Here is an 18,774-nt window from a genome sequence, read left to right on the forward strand (position 1 = left end):
CTCATTTTCCTTTGGCAATTTCTAATCATGTTTTTGAATAATATTTTTTTCCTTCAAGGGCTTAAAAACTAGTCTTCACTGAAAGCTGATTTCTATCTGCCCTCTTCTATGAATGTGTTGATCTCTGAAATGCTTCTGTGCAATAAGTTTTTCTGGCCTGAAGTAATTGTGCAAATGAGCTAGCAGCTAGATCATGGCAAAACTGTTCTGAGTAGATTTGTAGCACAGCAAAATCAAAAACTGTAAAACAGATGGTGTGCCTTAGAAATCTATCTCTTTTCAGCATCACACAGCATTCGGGTTTGGCCATTTAATTATTTGTTTTCTAATTAGTACAACTTTATTTCTGGCTTTGGTCATTTTTCCAGAAGTCTCCATTTTTGAGCCTCTGTAACATTTGTCTCTATGTAGTTTTTGCCAAATGGGTAGAGGAGTGACAGATAGCGTGTACTATATCGGACTACCCTAAGGAGTTCAGTGTATGAAGTTTGGAATATGGGCATTTCATAAACTTCTGAAAGGCAAAAAAACCTCTTTTCTTCTTAGCTACTTTAAGTCTTCCTATAATTCATATCCTCTGTTTGAAATCATCTAAAAAGAATACGTTACTTCTCTCAGTACCTGGCTGCTTTATAAGCAGAGCTTATCTTTTGCAATATCTAACATGTAAGGACATTTTTTTCAAAGGGCTTTATTGGATAAAAAGTTTTTATGGTTCATCCTATGTATTGTGCATTTTGAAATGTGGTATATAGCTGTAAAGTATTCTGAGAAAAATAGTCATAGTTTCTCTATGTACATTTAAGTGAATGGAACCTAAAATAAATACATTTGTCATCCTGATTTCAAAAGTCAAAGATCAGATGTGAGGAAAACCAGCCAAGAAATGCTTTTCCTACAAAGGAAGGGTTTGATGATGCTCCCACTGCCGGGAGTGCGCCTGGGATCCCCTTGTGCCTGTTTCTTCCTCTCTGTCCTCTTTACTCTCAACTGTGGTTCAGAAGTTTATTCCTTCTCATTAGGTCATTACAGTTGCCTCTTGGTATTCCTTCAAGCCCCCTTCTGATAGCTAACACCAAGAATTTGCATGTTGAACAAGTTTTCCAAGTATTTTTCATGCCTACTTATATTTAAGAACCCAGCTATAATTTAAGGAAACATTTTCTTCTATCGGTTGTCATAAAGTAGCTTCCAGATTTGAGCTCCGTTGGTATTATTTATACATTCAGTAATTCCTTTGACTGAAAGTGTGTGTGTGTGTGTGTGTGTGTGTGTGTGTGTGTGTGTAGNTATAAAAATATAATTAAGGATAGATAATCTGATATAGGGAATTTAGAATCTGGGAAGGGAAGCAAGCTATGTGTAAGATACAATACAGGGAACAAAATGATAAATGACATAAGAAATTGCCAAATGACCAGAGGTACAGAGGCAAGCGAGTGTATAATCAGGAAGTTCAATTTGACTGTCAGATAAAATGCTTGAAGGAAGAAGTGGGAAATGAACTTTTAGAAAAGGAAAGAAAATTGTGACAGGATGTGAATCCCAGGCTAAAAAGTTTTAACTTGCTGTCATAGATAGTAAAGAACAATGTATAGTCTCTGAAATGAAATTATTGTTGTAGTGCATCAGTCTTGCAAGGTGGCTTTTTTAAAATGGGACAGCAGTTATTTAAATGTCTTTATTGGTTTTAACAAGTATCTTTGGATTTTAATCCATCAGGCACTATAGGGGTACAAAGATAAATAAAATGTAGCCTTTCACCTTAAGTAATTTACCACAAAGCACAATATACTTTTGCTTTATGGTCACACTTTGCAAGGGCACTTGTCATCAAAGTGTGAGGTCTAAATTTAGAATGTTTTTTTCTAGTGTGTGAACAAGACCTTTGTTCATTAATTTATAAGCTATTATCCAGGTTTGGGTCATCAGCTTTTGACCTTTAGCATTACCATACATACTCTACCTAAGAGAGTGAAACTTTTCTGATGCCTAATTGTTGGGCATTTTTTCTCTACTGTATATTTTCATCCCAATATGTCAAAACTCTTATCTTTATTTTATTATATTTAGTTATTCTTAAACTGTGAATTACCTTATGTATGTGAATATATTGAAGCCCTATTTAATGAAGGTTATGAAAATTATGTTACAAAGAAACTCATGAACCAGGAACCTTGGGGATTTATTTAATATGCAATGATTGATATACACTTAATAAGTCAATAAAAATTTATTTATTACCACTATGTGATGTGGAGGACACAGGGATGAGTCTGGCATGGTCCCTGCCCATAGGTTTCCCACAGCTGAGTAAAGGGTTTAAAACAAAAATACAGGCAGTGAATGAGTATATAATACTGTGTATGTGTGTATATATACATATATAAGGTATATATTATATATAGTATATAATAACATGTATCCTCTATATACTATATAACATAGTGCTATATAATATTGTATAATATGGTAGATAAAATGTACTATGTAGTACTGTGGTACTATATAATGAGTGGTAGTACTATACTTTTAAGGAGAAAGCTATTATTCCCTTTAAAAGGGGACTATGGGAACCACTTAAAGTGAAGGTAATATGTCAACTGGCTCTGAAAGAGTAGGTAAAAGTAGAAATTAATGTTACAGTCATGGTAAGGAGGAAGGGGATTCTAGGTAGGAAGAACTTTACCATGATATAGAGACAGAAAAAATGTGTATTTCAGAGAATATGAAGTATAGTAGTAATTCTGTTTTTCTAGTACCATAGAAGACATGTAGGGAAGTAGGGGGAAATTAAGCTGTAAAGGTAGGTGAGGACTATTTTGCTCTAGACCTTGACCTACCTCTTGAGAGGACTTTATTTTCAGCTTATTTGACAATGGGTTGCTAATGGAAGGCTGAACCTATGTGAGTTTCTCCTTTGTCCCTCTGACCCTTGTACGGTGGTTTTGGTGGACTTGGATGAGGTCTGTGGGCTAGATTCTGAGGGGAGAATGCCTATTCTAATGGAGTGTCCTGCCTGAGATAGTAAGAAGCTGGAAAAACCCTAAGAATACACTTGAGTTAAAAGGCAGAAGCGGGGTCTTGATGGGGAGATAGACGTAGGATCAGGGTCTGAATGGAAACAGGATGGGCACTGGAGCAGGTCAGGAACAAGTAGCCAAGTGTCTGAGACTCCTCACAGGTCAGCTCCATCAGTCAATGGACTGGTAGATGGATTCCTGGTGAGACAGACAGAACTTCAGGAAGAATGATCTGGCAACAGTGCGTGTTGTGCGGTTTGCTTGGGGCAAGCAGCAGTTGGAGCACTGAAATAGGACGCGGGTGAGATGATGAAGATCGGAACTTGGGCAGAGTAGAACAGAGAGGCAGGGGAAAGTCAGACATTAGGAAGAGAATCAGCACAATTTTTCAAGTACAGATGTAAGGTAAAAGAGTACAAGGAATCAAAACTTTTTCAGGTGACTGGGAAAGTGGTGTAAGACAAAAAGAAAAATCTAGAAGAATTGCTGGTGTCATAGACGGAAAAAGAATGAGGCATTTCTTGGAACCATATATTCAAACTTTTATGCTTGAGTAATTCCAAAAAGAATATTGAAAAATTATGAATCTTGGAAAATATTTTTAGGTCAAGCTTAAAAATTTTTCATCATAAATTTAATTTCAAAGGGTATAATTTCCCATGTTTTATAAATATTGATAATTAAACATAAAACTAATATTGTTTTTTACATGTAGAGGACATTTATCTTATCCATTTGTAAAAAGTATGAACAAACTCTTTTATAACAGAAACTTTAGGTTATTCATTCTTTCCTTTGAATTTGTATTTCCCTTCCACTTCTTTCACAAAATTTTATTCTTGTATATATTTTTGCTTGAAAGGGTTTTATTAATCATCCTATCATTTATCCCATTTTGCAAAGAAAGCTCAAATACATATTTAATTTTTTGTTTTATTTCCTGTGATTTTAAGGTTCTAATTATTTAAAAATTATTTAACAATGATTTATCATTATATTTATTAATGCATAATTGATCAAGAGAACATAATTATAATTTATTAAAATTATTAAGCATCATGAGTAAAATTATACTGGAAATGCACCTCTGTAGTGGATGGGCTACATTTCCCCCGGAATAGTTTGTTCATCCATGATTGAATATTAGTTACTGTTAGGAGGAGACAGCATTCAGCACCAATTGTAATTTTTAAAGATATAGGTACCAAGGACCTTACATAAATAAGTAGATGGGAATGGAAGGAGGGCTTTTTTTGATTTTTAGAAAATGTTTATTTATTTTTGAGAGAGAGAGAGACAGAGCGCAAGCAGGGGAGGAGCAGGAAGAGAGGGGTCTGAAGCAGGCTGCAGGCTCTGAGCTGTCAGCACAGATCCCAGCACAGGGCTCAAACTCATGAACCGTGAGATCGTGACCTGAGCCAAAGTCAGACACTTAACTGACTGAGCCAACCAGGTGTCCCAGAAGGAGTTTTGACATAGCAGTGTCAGTTCTTTAAATCTGTTTGAGTTAATTGTCAAAAACCACCCAGGAAGAGGCCACTTCCAGAAGGCTCTATTCCTTCCTGAGGCTGAATTAGCACAGAACACTGCATATTCTCTGAAGATTAAATTTAGAGTAGCTTTAGAGAAAAACCTCATGATACCAGGATTACAGGGAATGGTATGAGAAACCCTTGGGAAAATAAAGCATTCATTTTGAGCTGGTGTGTTTGGTCAGTGAGGCGACAGCCAGGAACCAAGATAGGAAGTTAAAATAGGAAGACAAAAAAAACCAAACAAAACAAACAAAACAAAAAAAAAACAACCCAAGTACCCCTTTTGCTTCTCTTCCTTTGCCTTGGAACAGTGATGCCTGTCCCCTCACAGAGGTCTTAAGCAATAAAATCAAAGCAGCCCTAAATCCCTGTTTTGAGTGAGAAGCCATGGAAAATGGGTGAGAAGTGACTGGTTTTCAGCATTGACTCATTACCTACTTACCTATTGAACTCCAAGCTCCAGGACTGGTGGGTTATACTTTTAGGAGTACCTCCTTCTAAGGTCATTTCTCCTGGAGAAGGTTGATAAGGATGAAGCCCTGGACTGAGGAGTAGCTTGGAGGGGGCAAGTTTTTGGTGCTTAGGGTTCTTACCCCTATTCTTCCTTGAGCTCCTGGGCTGAGGACCTGGATTTGGCCTTAGAGCAATACCCAGTCCTCCCAAGGACCAGTATTCCCTAGGGAAGATGAGATCACAGGCCAAGTTTCAGGCACAATTAGGAGAGTTTAGAATAGGCAGTCCAAAATTTGAAAATCAACAAAGTGAGCATACTAAAAGAGATAAGGGAAGATGTTAATAATATGAAGCAAGTATATGAAATAATAAAACGGAACCAAGTAGAACCATTTAGGTATAATAGTTGAAATATAGAATACAATTATATAATAAATAGTGAAATGAGTGTAGCTGAAGGATGAATTCAAAAACTAGATAATCAGATTATAGAACTTTACAGAGAAAATCGGGAAGATACACAAATTGAAAATACAAAAAAAAAAAAAGTGAGAGAGAAAGAGAGAAAGTTATGTGGAGTTAAAAGGAAAAGTGCCCAAATTCATATAATAGGAATTTGTCAGAGAAAAGTGAAAAAGGAGGAGAAAATCTTTAACGAGATAATAGAGATAAAAGAATCAATGTTAAAGAAAAAAGAAAAATTTCAGATTTCAAAAGATGGTAGAATACTAAATAGGAGAGATAAGTAAAAACTGATAAAAGAGACATAATGAAATTTAAGAATATCAAAAACAAACTCTATCAACAGATGAATGGATCAAGAAGATGTGGTTTATCTATACCATGGAATACTACATGGCAATGAGAAACAATGAAATCTGGCCATGTGTAGCAACATGGATGGACCTTGAGGGTGTTATGCTGAGCGAAATAAGTCAGGCAGAGAAGGACAAATATCATATGTTTGCACGTATAGGAGGATTAGGAGGAACTTGACGGAGGAACAAGGGGGAGAAGAAGGGCGGAAATGGTGGGGGAAAGGGAGAGAAGCAAACCATGAGAGACTCTTGAATGCTGACAAAAACTGAGGACTGATGGATGTGGGGGGANAACTCTAAAAACTCCCAGAGAGAAATAGCAAATCGTATAAAAAAGAGCAAGAATCACAGTGACATCTTACTATTGGGGAGCAACGCTGGATTTAAGCATAAATAGAGTAATATTCTAAATCTATTAAAAGACAAAGAACTTTGGGGTACCTGGGTGGCTTAGTCGGTTTAGCATCGGACTGTTGGTTTCGGCTCAGGTCATGATCTCATGATTTCATGAGTTCGAGCGCCAAGTCGAGCTCTGTGCTGACTGTGGAGCCTGTTTGAGATTCTCTGTCTCCCTCTGTCTCTGCCCCACTTGTTCTGTCTCTGTCTCCCTCAAAATAAATAAATAAACTTAAAAAAAAATAAAGGCAAAGAACTTTAAACTTTGAATTTTGTATCCACCCAAACTGTCATTCAAATGAAAGGAATTATAAAAATATTTTCAAATGTACATGGGACTGGAGACCTGGGACTTTTATGACAGTGGTCATATGGCAGATTGGTGGGAAAAGGGGAGACTGTTCGATAAATGGAGCTGAATAAATGGTTCTCCATATGAAAAAAATGAAACTGGGTTCCTATCTCACATCATAGACAAAAATCAGCTCCAAATGAATCAAAGACTTAAATATTAAAAACTAAAACTTTGAGACTTTTAGCAGAAAATATAGATGAAAAAATTTTGGACCTTGGAGGGGTATAGGAAAGGATCTTTTTGGCAAGATAACAAAGGCACTAACATAAAAGAAATTGTGGATAAACTTGACATATATTAATCTTCAGAACTTTTCTGTTCATGAAACAATACTGTAGGAAAAGTTAATGGGTTATACACTTGGAGAAGGCTTTTGTAATCCAAATAACGAACAAAGGATAAATATGAAATTTAGGTAACTCTTACAAGTCAATACAGAGAGGACAAACAACCTAGTAGAAAATCAGCAAAAGACAGGACCAGGCATTTCATGACAGATGACCCACATTTGGCTAATGAACATGTGATAAGATGTTCAATTGCATTAGTGATTGGGGAAATATCAACTGAGACCTCAGTGAGATAAACCAAAAATTAAGACATCTGACAATATTAGGTGTTGGAAAAGATGTAGATAAAGAGTATCTCTTAATCATTGCTGGTGAGAGTATTTATAGGTACAAAGGAAGAGAGGTCTGACACTGTCCTATAAAGCTAACCATTCACATACTCAACAACCAAGAAATTTTACTCTTAAGCATATACTCACGTGCGCCTGGGTGACTCAGTCCATTAGGTATCTGACTTCGGCTCTGGTCATGATCTTGCAGTTTGTGAGTTCAAGCCCCATATCAGGCTCTGTGCTGATGGCTTTGGATTCTGTCTCTGTCTCTCTCTCTCTCTCTCTCTGCTCATCCTCTGTCTCTCTCTTTCAAAAATAATTAATCATTTAAAAAAATTTTTTTAAAGAATATACCTAAGAGTAACTCTTGCACTTATATACCAGGAGACATGCATAATAATGTTTATAGAAGTGTATATAAAAGAAAAATCTCAGAATCAACCCACATGCAGTTTGACTGAAGAATGAAGAGGTTGTGGTATGGTCTAACAATAGACTATTATATATCAGTGAAAATGATTAAACTACATGAAGTAATATCTGTGAAGCTATGAAATTTATCTTTAAACTCATCATGGTTTTATTAAGATATAATCTACTCACTATAAAATACACTGATTTTAAGTATATAGCCTGATGAATTGTTATATATGTATGTATCTGTGTAAATACCACCCAGAACAAAATATAGAACACTTCTATCCCCAGCCAGAAAATTCCATTGTTCCCTTTTCCAGAGTGGGCATACCACTCATCAGCAATGTGTGAGTTCTAGTTTGGCTCCTCATCTTCTCCAATGCTTGTTTCTGTCAATATTTTTAATTTAGATACTCTGGTAGATATGTAATGGCATCTCATTGTGTTTTTTTTTTAAGTTCACTTATTTATTTTGACAGAGAGAGAGAGAGAATGTGTGTGAGTGCACATGGGGTAAGGACAGAGAGAGAGGGAGAGAGAATCCCAAGAAGGCTCCTCTTAGTGCAGAGCCAGGCCGGGGGCTCAATCCCACAACAGCGAGATCACAACCTGAGATGATATCAAGAGTTGGACATTTAACTGACTGTGCCACCCAGGCACCCTTCTTTGTGATTTTATTCTGCATTTCCTGAATGACAAATGAAATTGGTCACCTTTATTTGTGCTTATTGGCCTTTCGGATATCTTCTTTTTTAAATCTTCTTTTGTGGAACACCTGTTCAAGATTCTCCTCTCCCATCTTTCTATTTGGTTTTAGGTCTTTTACCTATTGATTGATAGGAGTTTATTGCATATTTTAGATAAATGAGCATTCTGTTACACACAAATAAATATATATACAATAATGAGAACTGGAAGAAGCTGACTTACAAAAAAGAACATAGAAAAGATTACTGCAAATCCTTGCTCAAGGAGATGACTTTTGAAAAAGAGTAGATCATTGGAAATTAGGGATCTTGAAATAGATTCCTTGCAGACTGTCCTTGCCTACACATCCCTTTGATGTCTTCATGTACAGCCAGGTTTACACAATCTGAAGAATGTTGGTTTGGAATATATTGAGTTTGTTTTTATTTTTACAGATTTATTGAAATATAAATGATGTATAACATTGTATAAATTTCAGGTGTACAACATAATGATTTGACATATGTATATATTGTGAATGATTACCACAGTGTTTAGTTAAAGCATCCATCCGCTCACATAGTTGCAGGTTTTTTTTCTTGTGATGGGAAATTTTAAGGTCTACTTTAGCAACTTTCAAATATACAATGTAGTATTGAAGGCTCCACAACACCTCTAGCTAGAAATTCTTGACAGGCAACTGGAAATACACTTTTGGAATAGGGTAAATCACTAACTTTCTCAGGCTGCTTTCCTCTGAAGAATAGAAGTATCAGCACTAAACCCTGTACATCTGTATAGTTGCTGCACTTGTAAAAGAAAATCACCGAGATGACTTTTAGGAAGAATTGTAAAGTGGCACACAGTTGCTTACTTCCGTGGTCATTACCACCTTGGTATGCTGCTGCCTTGGACTCATGGAGACCCATGAGGACAAGTTTGGTGATTTTGCTGGGTGCTGTAGTTCATGTCGGTGCCTGCAATTTACATTACTTCTTTTCTTGCTGTAATTTACATTAATTACTAGTCATATAAAGGTAATAGTTAAGATTACCCATGGTAAATTATTTAAATGGTAAACAAAAAAGGAAAAGTAACTTTATTCCTCCATCCCCTGATTCCCTCTTACTAAAGATAGCCATTGTAAGTCTCTATGCATTCTTTTAAAAAAATTCTCTCTCTTTCTCTCTCTCTCTATATATATATACACCTTACACAAGCAGGTTCATATTATGCACACTATTCTTTTCTATCTAATATATCTTGGAAAGATTTATTTTTCAAAAAGCAGCATTATATCCCAAACTATGGATACCTTATTATTTTCTAAATAGTCCACTATGAATATGGAACATTTAAATTGTTTCAGACTGTTTCTATTACAAGCAGTAGTGCAACAGATGTTCTTATAAATATGTGTTTGCATACGGTATTATTATATCTGTAGGATAAATTCTTAACAATGGAATTACTGGTCAGAGAGAATGTGCATTATATATTTTGATAAGCTATTAATAATTTATTCTCTCATAAAAAGCAAGTAATGAGGGCGGAGGATGGGCTCGATGGGCAGTGGGTACTCAGGAGGGCATTTGTGATGAGCCCTGGGTATTGTATATAAGTGATGAATCACTGAATTCTACTTATGAAACCAATATTGTGCTGTATTTAACTAAAATTTAAATTAAAAAAATAAATTCCCTTTTGATTTCCTATGTGATCCAATAAAAAAAAAGCAAGTAGATGAGAAAGCCTCTTTCCCCACACCCTTACCAATGGAGTATTATCAAACTTAAACTTATGTCCATATATTAAGTGAAAACTGGCATCTCATTGTTTTGATTTGGGTTTTATTAATTTTGTGAACTGGAACATTCTTTTTTTAATAAAGTGACTATTCCATTTCCTATTGAAAAATTTTATTCCTAGGTGTCAACTATACTCAAGTTTTAAAAAATCATTCTTAGGAACATTACAAAATGACGAGTTATGGCTATTTATAAAAAAAAAAGTAAAATGATAATCAGAAAGTAAAGACCTAGAATGTTTCCAATTTTATGTTTCATACCACCTCACCCTAGCTCATGAATATCATTCATTCATTCATTTAAAAATACTTGTTACATACTTATTGTTACAAAATGCTTATAGTTGCTGTCCTTGAAAAGTATGTTAAATAAGGACATATGTTTAGGTCTCCATTCTCTTTATTTAATATAAAGATTTTAAATCCAAATCCAGTTTCTCTTCTTCTCCATGGGTGTTCATTTTTCCCTTTTTCAAAATAAAATAGCCTCATCCATCTGTTAGTTAAACAAGTAGAAATTTAGTAACCAAAAGGTTGGTGTTCTACTTTTGAAAGCATCGGATTATTGATCTGTTACTGTGCCTTCTTGCCACTTACTACTTCATAGTTGATGAGTTCAGTGTCTGACCCCTGATTCCCCAAGCCAGTAAAAGAAATTCGGGGGTTAATGTCCTGATGGTGAAATCTACACAATCTATGGTGCCTGCCCTAATAATTCCACCCATCTGTGTTTTGGGTGGTTGGTTAATTTGTAATTTCCATTGAACCTAGAAGGCTAATGATATGTAGCCCTGGGTCATTTAATCATCAGTGAGTCCAAGAATTTGATACAATTCCTCCTCCAACTGCTAGCAAGCAAAAAGGGGGTAGTCTAGTAAGTTATTGACTGGACTGTGGACAGCAGGGAAAGTCTGGAGTCGGTATCATTATTTGTGCCTAGTTTGATATCACACATGAATGTCAGCAACAAAGAGTTAGAGATTTCCAAATAGCATGTTTCAGAGGGAAAAAGGTCCTATCCTGAATCTTTTCTCTTCTCCACACTCAAAGGAATGAGAAATAGGATCATTCCTTTGAGTGCAAAGGCACTCTACTTTAGACAGAGTATCAGTCATCAAGCTCTTATGTGTATGTATATGTGGACCAAGCATTTGAAAGATTGCTGGAGATGCAGATTCAAGAGAATATGGGCGGGGGTGGGGGGACACCTGGGTGGTTCAGTCAGTTAAGCATCTGACTTCAGCTCAGGTCATGATCTCACGGTTCATGGGTTCAAGCCCTGTGTCGGCCTCTGTGCTGACAGCTAGCTCAGAGCCTGGAGCCTGTCTTCAGATTCTGTGTCTTCCTCTCTCTCTGACCCTCCCCTGCTCATGCTGTCTCTCTCTCTTTCTCAAAAATAAATAAAAACATTTTAAAAATTAAAAAAAGAATACAGGGAATCCTTGTTCGTATAGTCTCACAGGACCATAAAAATAACAATGCGAGTTGAAAGTGCAAAGTGATCTTAATAATCATTGGGGAAAATTAACGATTGTTCCATGCACTTTAAAATTTTTTGTTAAACATTGAAAACTGTTGGTTATAAGACTTAGAAAATGAAACAAAAGATAAACTGATTTTTTAGTGCATTGTAATTTAAAACATTAGAAATATCAGAATTCATATGTATTTTTTTTAATAAAAACTCATCAAAATTAGTTTAAACAATGCTTACCTTCTCCTTCTTGACTATAACTTAAAACAGAGAGGGGAGCATCTTTTTTATATTTTGATGAGTTATAATACAATTTTCTAAGTTTGGATCAACGTCCAACATTTTGTCCTTTATGCTTTCAATGTCATAAATTATCTCTGAAAATTCTTTAAGTGTCACCTTCTTTACACTCTCTCTAGGGCCCCTTCATTTTTTCTGCACACCACTTTCCTCCCATTTATGTTCATAACTTTGCCTTCACCAAGTTCCCAACAGTGGCAGTGTCCATGCTTCCCAGGTCAGCTGCTGCTTCTATTACTCCACTGACATTTGATTCAGATTCCACTTCCAGCCTGCTTACCTTTAATTTATTTGCTGCACTTTCAGCTTAGCTGGTAAATTCACTGGGAAGCAAGGAGGCAACACAACTGTATACTTTGCTGCCTGTGTGTGAACTAAATAGCAGGTGCCAGGGTCCTATCACCAAAGACTGGGAAAGAAGTGACATGATCATTTGTCACTGATCCCAATACACATCTGTAATTTACATGGTGATTGTGGATTGAAGAGCTAGCAGTAAAATTTGAACGTCATGTAATTAGTGTACCATAGTGACTGAAGTTTGAACTGTGTTGTTGAGTGACTGATAGTATTTAACTAAGTCATGATGATTGAAATCCATGAATGTCAGGACCATGCAAAGCAAGGACTGACTGAATAAATGAGCTATCACATGGTACTAATTGGATACAATTTCTGTAGTCATTACAGTTTTATTGGGTATGCTGGTTGTACAATGGGCTCATTCTTTTTAAGGCTTTTTGGAAGTGACTTACAGAATGCAAATGTTTAATTTGCTATTTGTATCAGGGGAGGCTAAATTATCCTATGGTGACAAATGACCCCTAAATCTCAGTGGTCTTGATGTCTTCCATCACACATTGGCTGAGAGGAGATAAAAAGGCTTTGTTTTACTTTGCCCTCACTCAGGGACCCAGGCTGAGGGAACTCCATCTCTCTGCTTCTATAGTTACTAAGGTAGGAATTGGGGATATGATAAATTGTACACCATCTTTTCTAGTTTCCACCCAGAGGTGATATATACTATTTTCAATAACATTTCACTGGCCAAAACAATTCACATGGTCATCCCAGAAGAGGTAGAGAGGCAGAGCTCTACAACATGCCTAGGAGAAAGGAATGTTAGGTAAGCAGCCTTTGTGACTACTGTAGTATCTAAAGAGTTACCTTATAGAAAGTTCATCAGGGAAGTACAATTGAGGACTGGAAATACAGACATAGATAACATCATATTGTCTGTCTACTAGTGAAAGAATCAAGTTGAGACAGAATTTTGTGTACTAGCATTCCAGGAGCTGGATATTGTGGTTACATGAAAATTGGGGTTAAAGGTCAAGATGAAACCAGGAAGTTGTAAGAGAAGCTAGATGGATCATAGCGGTCAAACAAGGCTATTGGCAGAGCTCTGGAGATCAGAACTCATTCAGATGAGAGATCAGAGACTCTACCATTCTGGATAATCCCAACTCTTTTCCTGAGATTCCTTCTGTACTTCATCTGAATTTTTTTTAAAAAAAATTTTAACATCTATTTATTTTTGAAAGTCAGAAGACAAAGAAAGAGCAGGGGAGAGGCAGAGAGGGAGACACAGAATCCGAAGCAGGCTCCAGGCTGCCAGCACAGAGCCCAACACGGGGCTCGAACTCAGGAGCCGCCAGATCATGACCTGAGTTGAAGTCAGCCGCTTAACCAACTGAGCCACCCAGGTGCCCCAAGTACTCATCTGAATTTAAGATGACAACATCTTTTGAAGTTCTGGTATGCTTGACAGAGATGACTCTCAAATTGAGCCTCAGAGGAAATAGAGGCTATGGGTTGGCAGAAAGCATGGTGAGTGCATTCTGGGAGTGAATGAGTAGAGGATGCTATGGGTAAGGTTAGTCAAAAGCAGGATGCTAAGAAAGTGGTAAGAATATAGAATTTCTTAAAACAGGATGAAATAGGGGCACCTGGATGGCTCAGTCAGTTAGGCGTCTGACTTCAGCTCCGGTCATGATCTTATGGTTCATGGGTCCAAGCCCCACATCCGGCTCTGTGCTGACAGCTCAGAACCTGGAGCCTGCTTCAGATTCTGTGACTCTCTCTCTCTCTCTGCTCCTCTCCCACTTGCGCTCTCTCTCTGTCTCTCAAAAATGAATAAACATTAAAAAAATTTTTTAAAAAAACGGATGAAATAGAAGAACCATGGGGAATTAATTGCATAATGATTGTCATTTCATTGTTACCATTCCATACTTAATGTGTGTTTGTGTGTTTAACCACAAATCTGTTAAACTCTACAAATCCTCAACAGTGTGCTCACCCTTACACTGCTCTGTTTCATAGTATTCGGTGTCACTGATGCCTAATGCTTCCATCCCTCTGCATACCACGTTAATGTGGAATCACTCCATAGCTGTGCCCACACCCAAATTTCCCATTTTAATCTAAATGTGATCCAAACTTGTCTAAATTCTCTCTGCTAGTCTAAGTTAGGAGCAAAAATATTTAATGCATTCCTACTCTAGCGGGAGTACAAATACTCCATTCATGTATTTCTTGGCATTAAGTGGAATATTATGTTTGAGAAAAATATTGTTAATATAAAACAGTCAACTTTGGTATGGGATAGTCACATCTGGGATAAAAGCAGTGTCCTGAATTAGTTATACTCAAATGACCACATTATATTTAAATCTTATAGTCAAATAAAAGCTTTGAAATAAAAAATCAAACATCTGTATTCTTGGACACAGTGATTTTCTTTGTTTATTTTTGTTGTTTTTTATTGTATTGTATATGATTTGAAATGACAATAAAAAAAAACCCAAAGCAAAAATGTCCAATGCAAATACAGACAAAATCCATTTTATTTTTTTTTAATTTTTTAAACGTTTTCCTTATTTTTTGAGAGAGAGAGAGAGAGAGAGAGAGACAGTGTGAGCAGGGGAGGGTCAGAGAGAGAGGGAGGTATAGAATCTGAAGACAGGCTCCAGGCTCTGAGTTGTCAGCACAGAGCCAGACGCAGGGCTTGAACCCACAAACCGTGAGATCATGGCCTGAGCCAAAGTCGGATGCTTAACCAACTGAGCCAACCAGGCACCTGGACAAAATCCATTTTAAAATAAGATCTGCTGAGGGGCTCCTAGATGGCTCATTTCATTAAGTGGCTGACTTCAGCTCAGGTCATGATCTCACAGCTCATGAGTTTGAGCCCCACGTCGGGCTCTGTGCTGACAGCTCAGAGCCTGGAGCCTCCTTTGGATTCTGTGTCACCCCCTCTCTCTGTCCCTCCCCTGTTCATGTTCTGTGTGTGTGTCTCTCTCTCTCTCAAAAATAAATAAACATTAAAAAATTTTTAAATAAGATCTGATAACAAAGTGTCTCTCCATGAAATGGCATGAGATAATACAATTTTGAGGCTGTTTCAGTGTTTACTCAACTAAATTTAGCTTTTCTACCTAGACATTTTGAAGTTATATAAACTTGCCCTTAGTGTTGGGCCCACTAGACTGAGGGCACGTTTTTTCATTCTTTCCATTTTCCTGTTAGTTTTCTACAATTGGCTCTAGAAGGGGGTCTTTGGGTTCAGAGAACCCTCATACGTAGTGTCTGTTGCATGAGCATGTTGTATTGTTCTTCCAAACCTGAATACTTCCCCCAGGAACCCTCAATGGGTTGTACATGAGATCAGTCAAGAGGTACAAGCTGTGTCAGTGCAGGAAGTGTGCTCCAAAGGGCATCTGAAGTTTTGCTATTTATTCAGCATTATAGTTTTTCCATGCAGTTGACTGACTTTAGGGAAATATATTACTAAAAGATGTAAAAATCTTTCAATTTTCTAAGCTGTTTATAACACCAAAAATTCATTGTTAATATTAGGGCAACATACTTTCCTCAGCAAGACCAACCAATGTGTTAGAAATGATGAAACAATGGAAAAATAACCCAGAAAGTGATGAGGAAAACACAACAGATCCAGTAAACAACTACTCCATTCAAGAAAGGTTGAAAGACTACCAACCCAGCGGACCCAGCAGAAATGTCCAGGACACCAGTTGCACTTCAGATGAAGAGGGGGAAAAACAGGTAGGAACCAACACAGCAAGTAGGAAGAACAATTATTTCATTTCCCCAGACTGTAAAATACCCTCACAACACTTGAAACCATTTTTGCATTTCTGTCTTTTTTGTTGTTGGTTTGTAAGGAAGGGCCTACATGATAAAGCAGGTAAAGTCTACCCTGAGATTATCATGATTTAGCAGTGTGGCATACATATTTATTTTAAGATCTGTAATTATGTAGGGCAGGGGTCTGTAAACTGTTCCCAGGAAGGAACAGAGAGTAAATATTTTAGGCTCTGTGGTCCATAATAATCTGTATCACAACTTCTTAACTCTGATGTTTTAGCATGAAAATTGGCATTGACAGCAAATGAATGAGCGTGGCCATGTGCCAACAAAACTTTGTTTACAAAACAGATGGTGTGTGATATTTGGTCCATGGGTCAAAAGTAATCATTTTTGTGCTTTACCAGGTTACACAATTTGGAATGGGTTTATGTATTACCTAGAAAAAGATTTATTGCATTATCCAGTTTTTTGTTTCCAATTTTATGGTTAACTAAAACTGTTTATATAGGTTTATCATTTTGCCATATTAGATCTGAATAGAGTTTTATTCTTTTTGGTGAGTAAAATTTAGTAACATTTGGTTAATTCCAGATAGTGTTATATTAACTAGATATACTAACGATTTACCCAAATCCTTTCTTTCTTCTTTTGTTTCTATATTTGTGTAAAACTTTCTATGTGTTTATTCTGTTTCTTATCTTGAGACCTAATGAACATGTTTGAATTCTCTTTTAATAATTGAGTGTCCTGTCAGTGGGAGTTGTGTTCACCTCAGGGCAACCCAGAGCCCTGTGAGGAACTGTTGCTTGCTGGCTCCTCGAAGCATGGCATAGGTAGAGTGCAGACAATGCCCGCGAGGGTGGACCCGGAGCAGCACCGGGAAGTTGTGGCTTCGCTGGCCCGTACTCTCCCGTGCTAACAGCTTCCTTTGCTTCCTTTGCACGGGCAGAGAGACAATCGGTAGACTGAGTGATCTACTGGTTGGTTTTGATTTACTCGTTGAGAACTTCTTCATCTACTTAACAGCAAATATCTAGATAATAAGTTTCACATTCAGTGACTAAGATGTTTCAAAATAATCATATTTCTAAAACCATAATATAAACATGAGTTTGTTGAATTCCCTTCACCCTCTCTGGTCTGCTAACAACTCCTGCCATGTTTAGCAGCTGTGCAAGTTTTATGTTGTCAAAAATAATCCCCTAAAAACCCATGTTTGCATTTCCGTAATTGAACATAGTTTGTAGATTTTTCTATTGGCTCACTTGGCATTTTATACATACGTATCCATACGTACACACACAGGCACATGCATACACATATATGAATACACCATATACATATATGCAGCTGATCCTTGAGTAACAGGAGAGGGGGTGGGGCACTGGCCCACATGCAGTCAAAAATTTGCATATAACTACTGACTTTCCCAAAACTTAACTTCTAATAGTTACTGTTGACTGAAACCTTGCCAATAGCATTAATAGTCGATTAACACATATTTTGTGTTATATGTATTATATGCTATATTCTTACAATAAACTAAGCTAGAAAAAAGAAAATGTTATTAAGAAAATCATAAGGAAAAGACATTTACAGTAGTGAGTGTACTGTACTTACCCAAAAAGATCCATGTATAAGTGTACCCACGCAGTTCAAACCCCTGTTGTTCAAGGGTCAACTGTATATATACTCAAGCACTCATGCACATATATTAAGCATATATACACACATGCATCTACATATACTCATATATATACAAACACAAATACTTACACATAAACCACATACACCCATATTATCTTTTGTATTTTGTAGTCTTGGATTATAAATATGTTTGTCACTGAATTTGACATAAAATATCCTTGTGAACCAAATATTTTGTTGTCTTCCATCTCCTTTTCCATTACTCTGTCATACATCTCCCCACTTCTCCCCTTTCCCTAGCAACTCATAGAATGATAGAACTTGTTATGCTATTCTTAGCTACTTCCAACTAGGGAACAAAAGAATTGGAATTTGAGGTGCTTTGTGGATGCTAGAACTTTATATCACCAGTGGTATCAATTTTATACCAGGTAGGTTGAAATTTTAGGAACACAGATTCTACTCATCAGCAGGAAGAACGTTACTACAGCTCCCCTGTACTAGAATGGGCTGGACCATGGATAGTAGACCTCACCTCCCAGTTATTGGAAAGATTCATGCAGACTCTGGAAAGCCACTTGTTAGAAATGCTGTAGCAGGAAACCTGGATGCCTGGATGTCCTCTAAGGAACTTTTTCATGCTTAGGTTTTGGCTGCAGTCTCTTGGGTGGAACACATTACCTAGTGCAGGAGTTCTTCTGAAAAGTGTGACCCCTTAAAAGAAAGACTTCTGATACATTTAACATATTAAGATTTTTCATGGATTTTTATGGATAAGTATGTTACTTTGTTAGTTATATTGAAGCTGGATTTATGCTAAGAAATTACTTCTTTTCTTTCAAATCTTCATTAACAGTAAATAGTGTTCTAGCATAAAGTTCTCAAGTGATAAATGAAAATAGAGTTTGCCATTTACTCTTGAGTCCATACAGGATTCATATAGTAATTAATATTCTTAATAGTGAAATTTTAATTTTATTAAAATTATTCTATGAATATGAAAATATTTCCCATGGGGAAAATTGTTTGTTAAAATTAGATTATATGAACAATTTGATGTGATAATATAAATAATTTATACCTAGTAAATTAAGGAAATTCTTTTTCCATTAAAAATTTTGAAATTT

At 36.5% G+C, this 18,774-nt stretch overlaps 1 protein-coding gene across 2 annotated transcripts in view; it reads left to right on the forward strand.

Annotated features, from left to right (window-relative positions):
- The window catches only part of STK33 (serine/threonine kinase 33), a 164,681-nt gene that overhangs the window by 129,859 nt on the left and 16,048 nt on the right, over positions 1-18,774 (forward strand). For both annotated transcript variants that reach the window (XM_077769176.1, XM_077769177.1), the window contains one exon: positions 15,749-15,955. In XM_077769176.1, coding sequence (XP_077625302.1) covers positions 15,749-15,955 — 207 coding nt within the window. The remainder of the gene's footprint in view (positions 1-15,748; positions 15,956-18,774) is intronic.

This window comes from Crocuta crocuta, unplaced genomic scaffold, assembly GCF_008692635.1.
Source record: "Crocuta crocuta isolate KB4526 unplaced genomic scaffold, BGI_CrCroc_1.0 scaffold255, whole genome shotgun sequence".
Taxonomy (NCBI): Eukaryota; Metazoa; Chordata; class Mammalia; order Carnivora; family Hyaenidae; genus Crocuta; species Crocuta crocuta.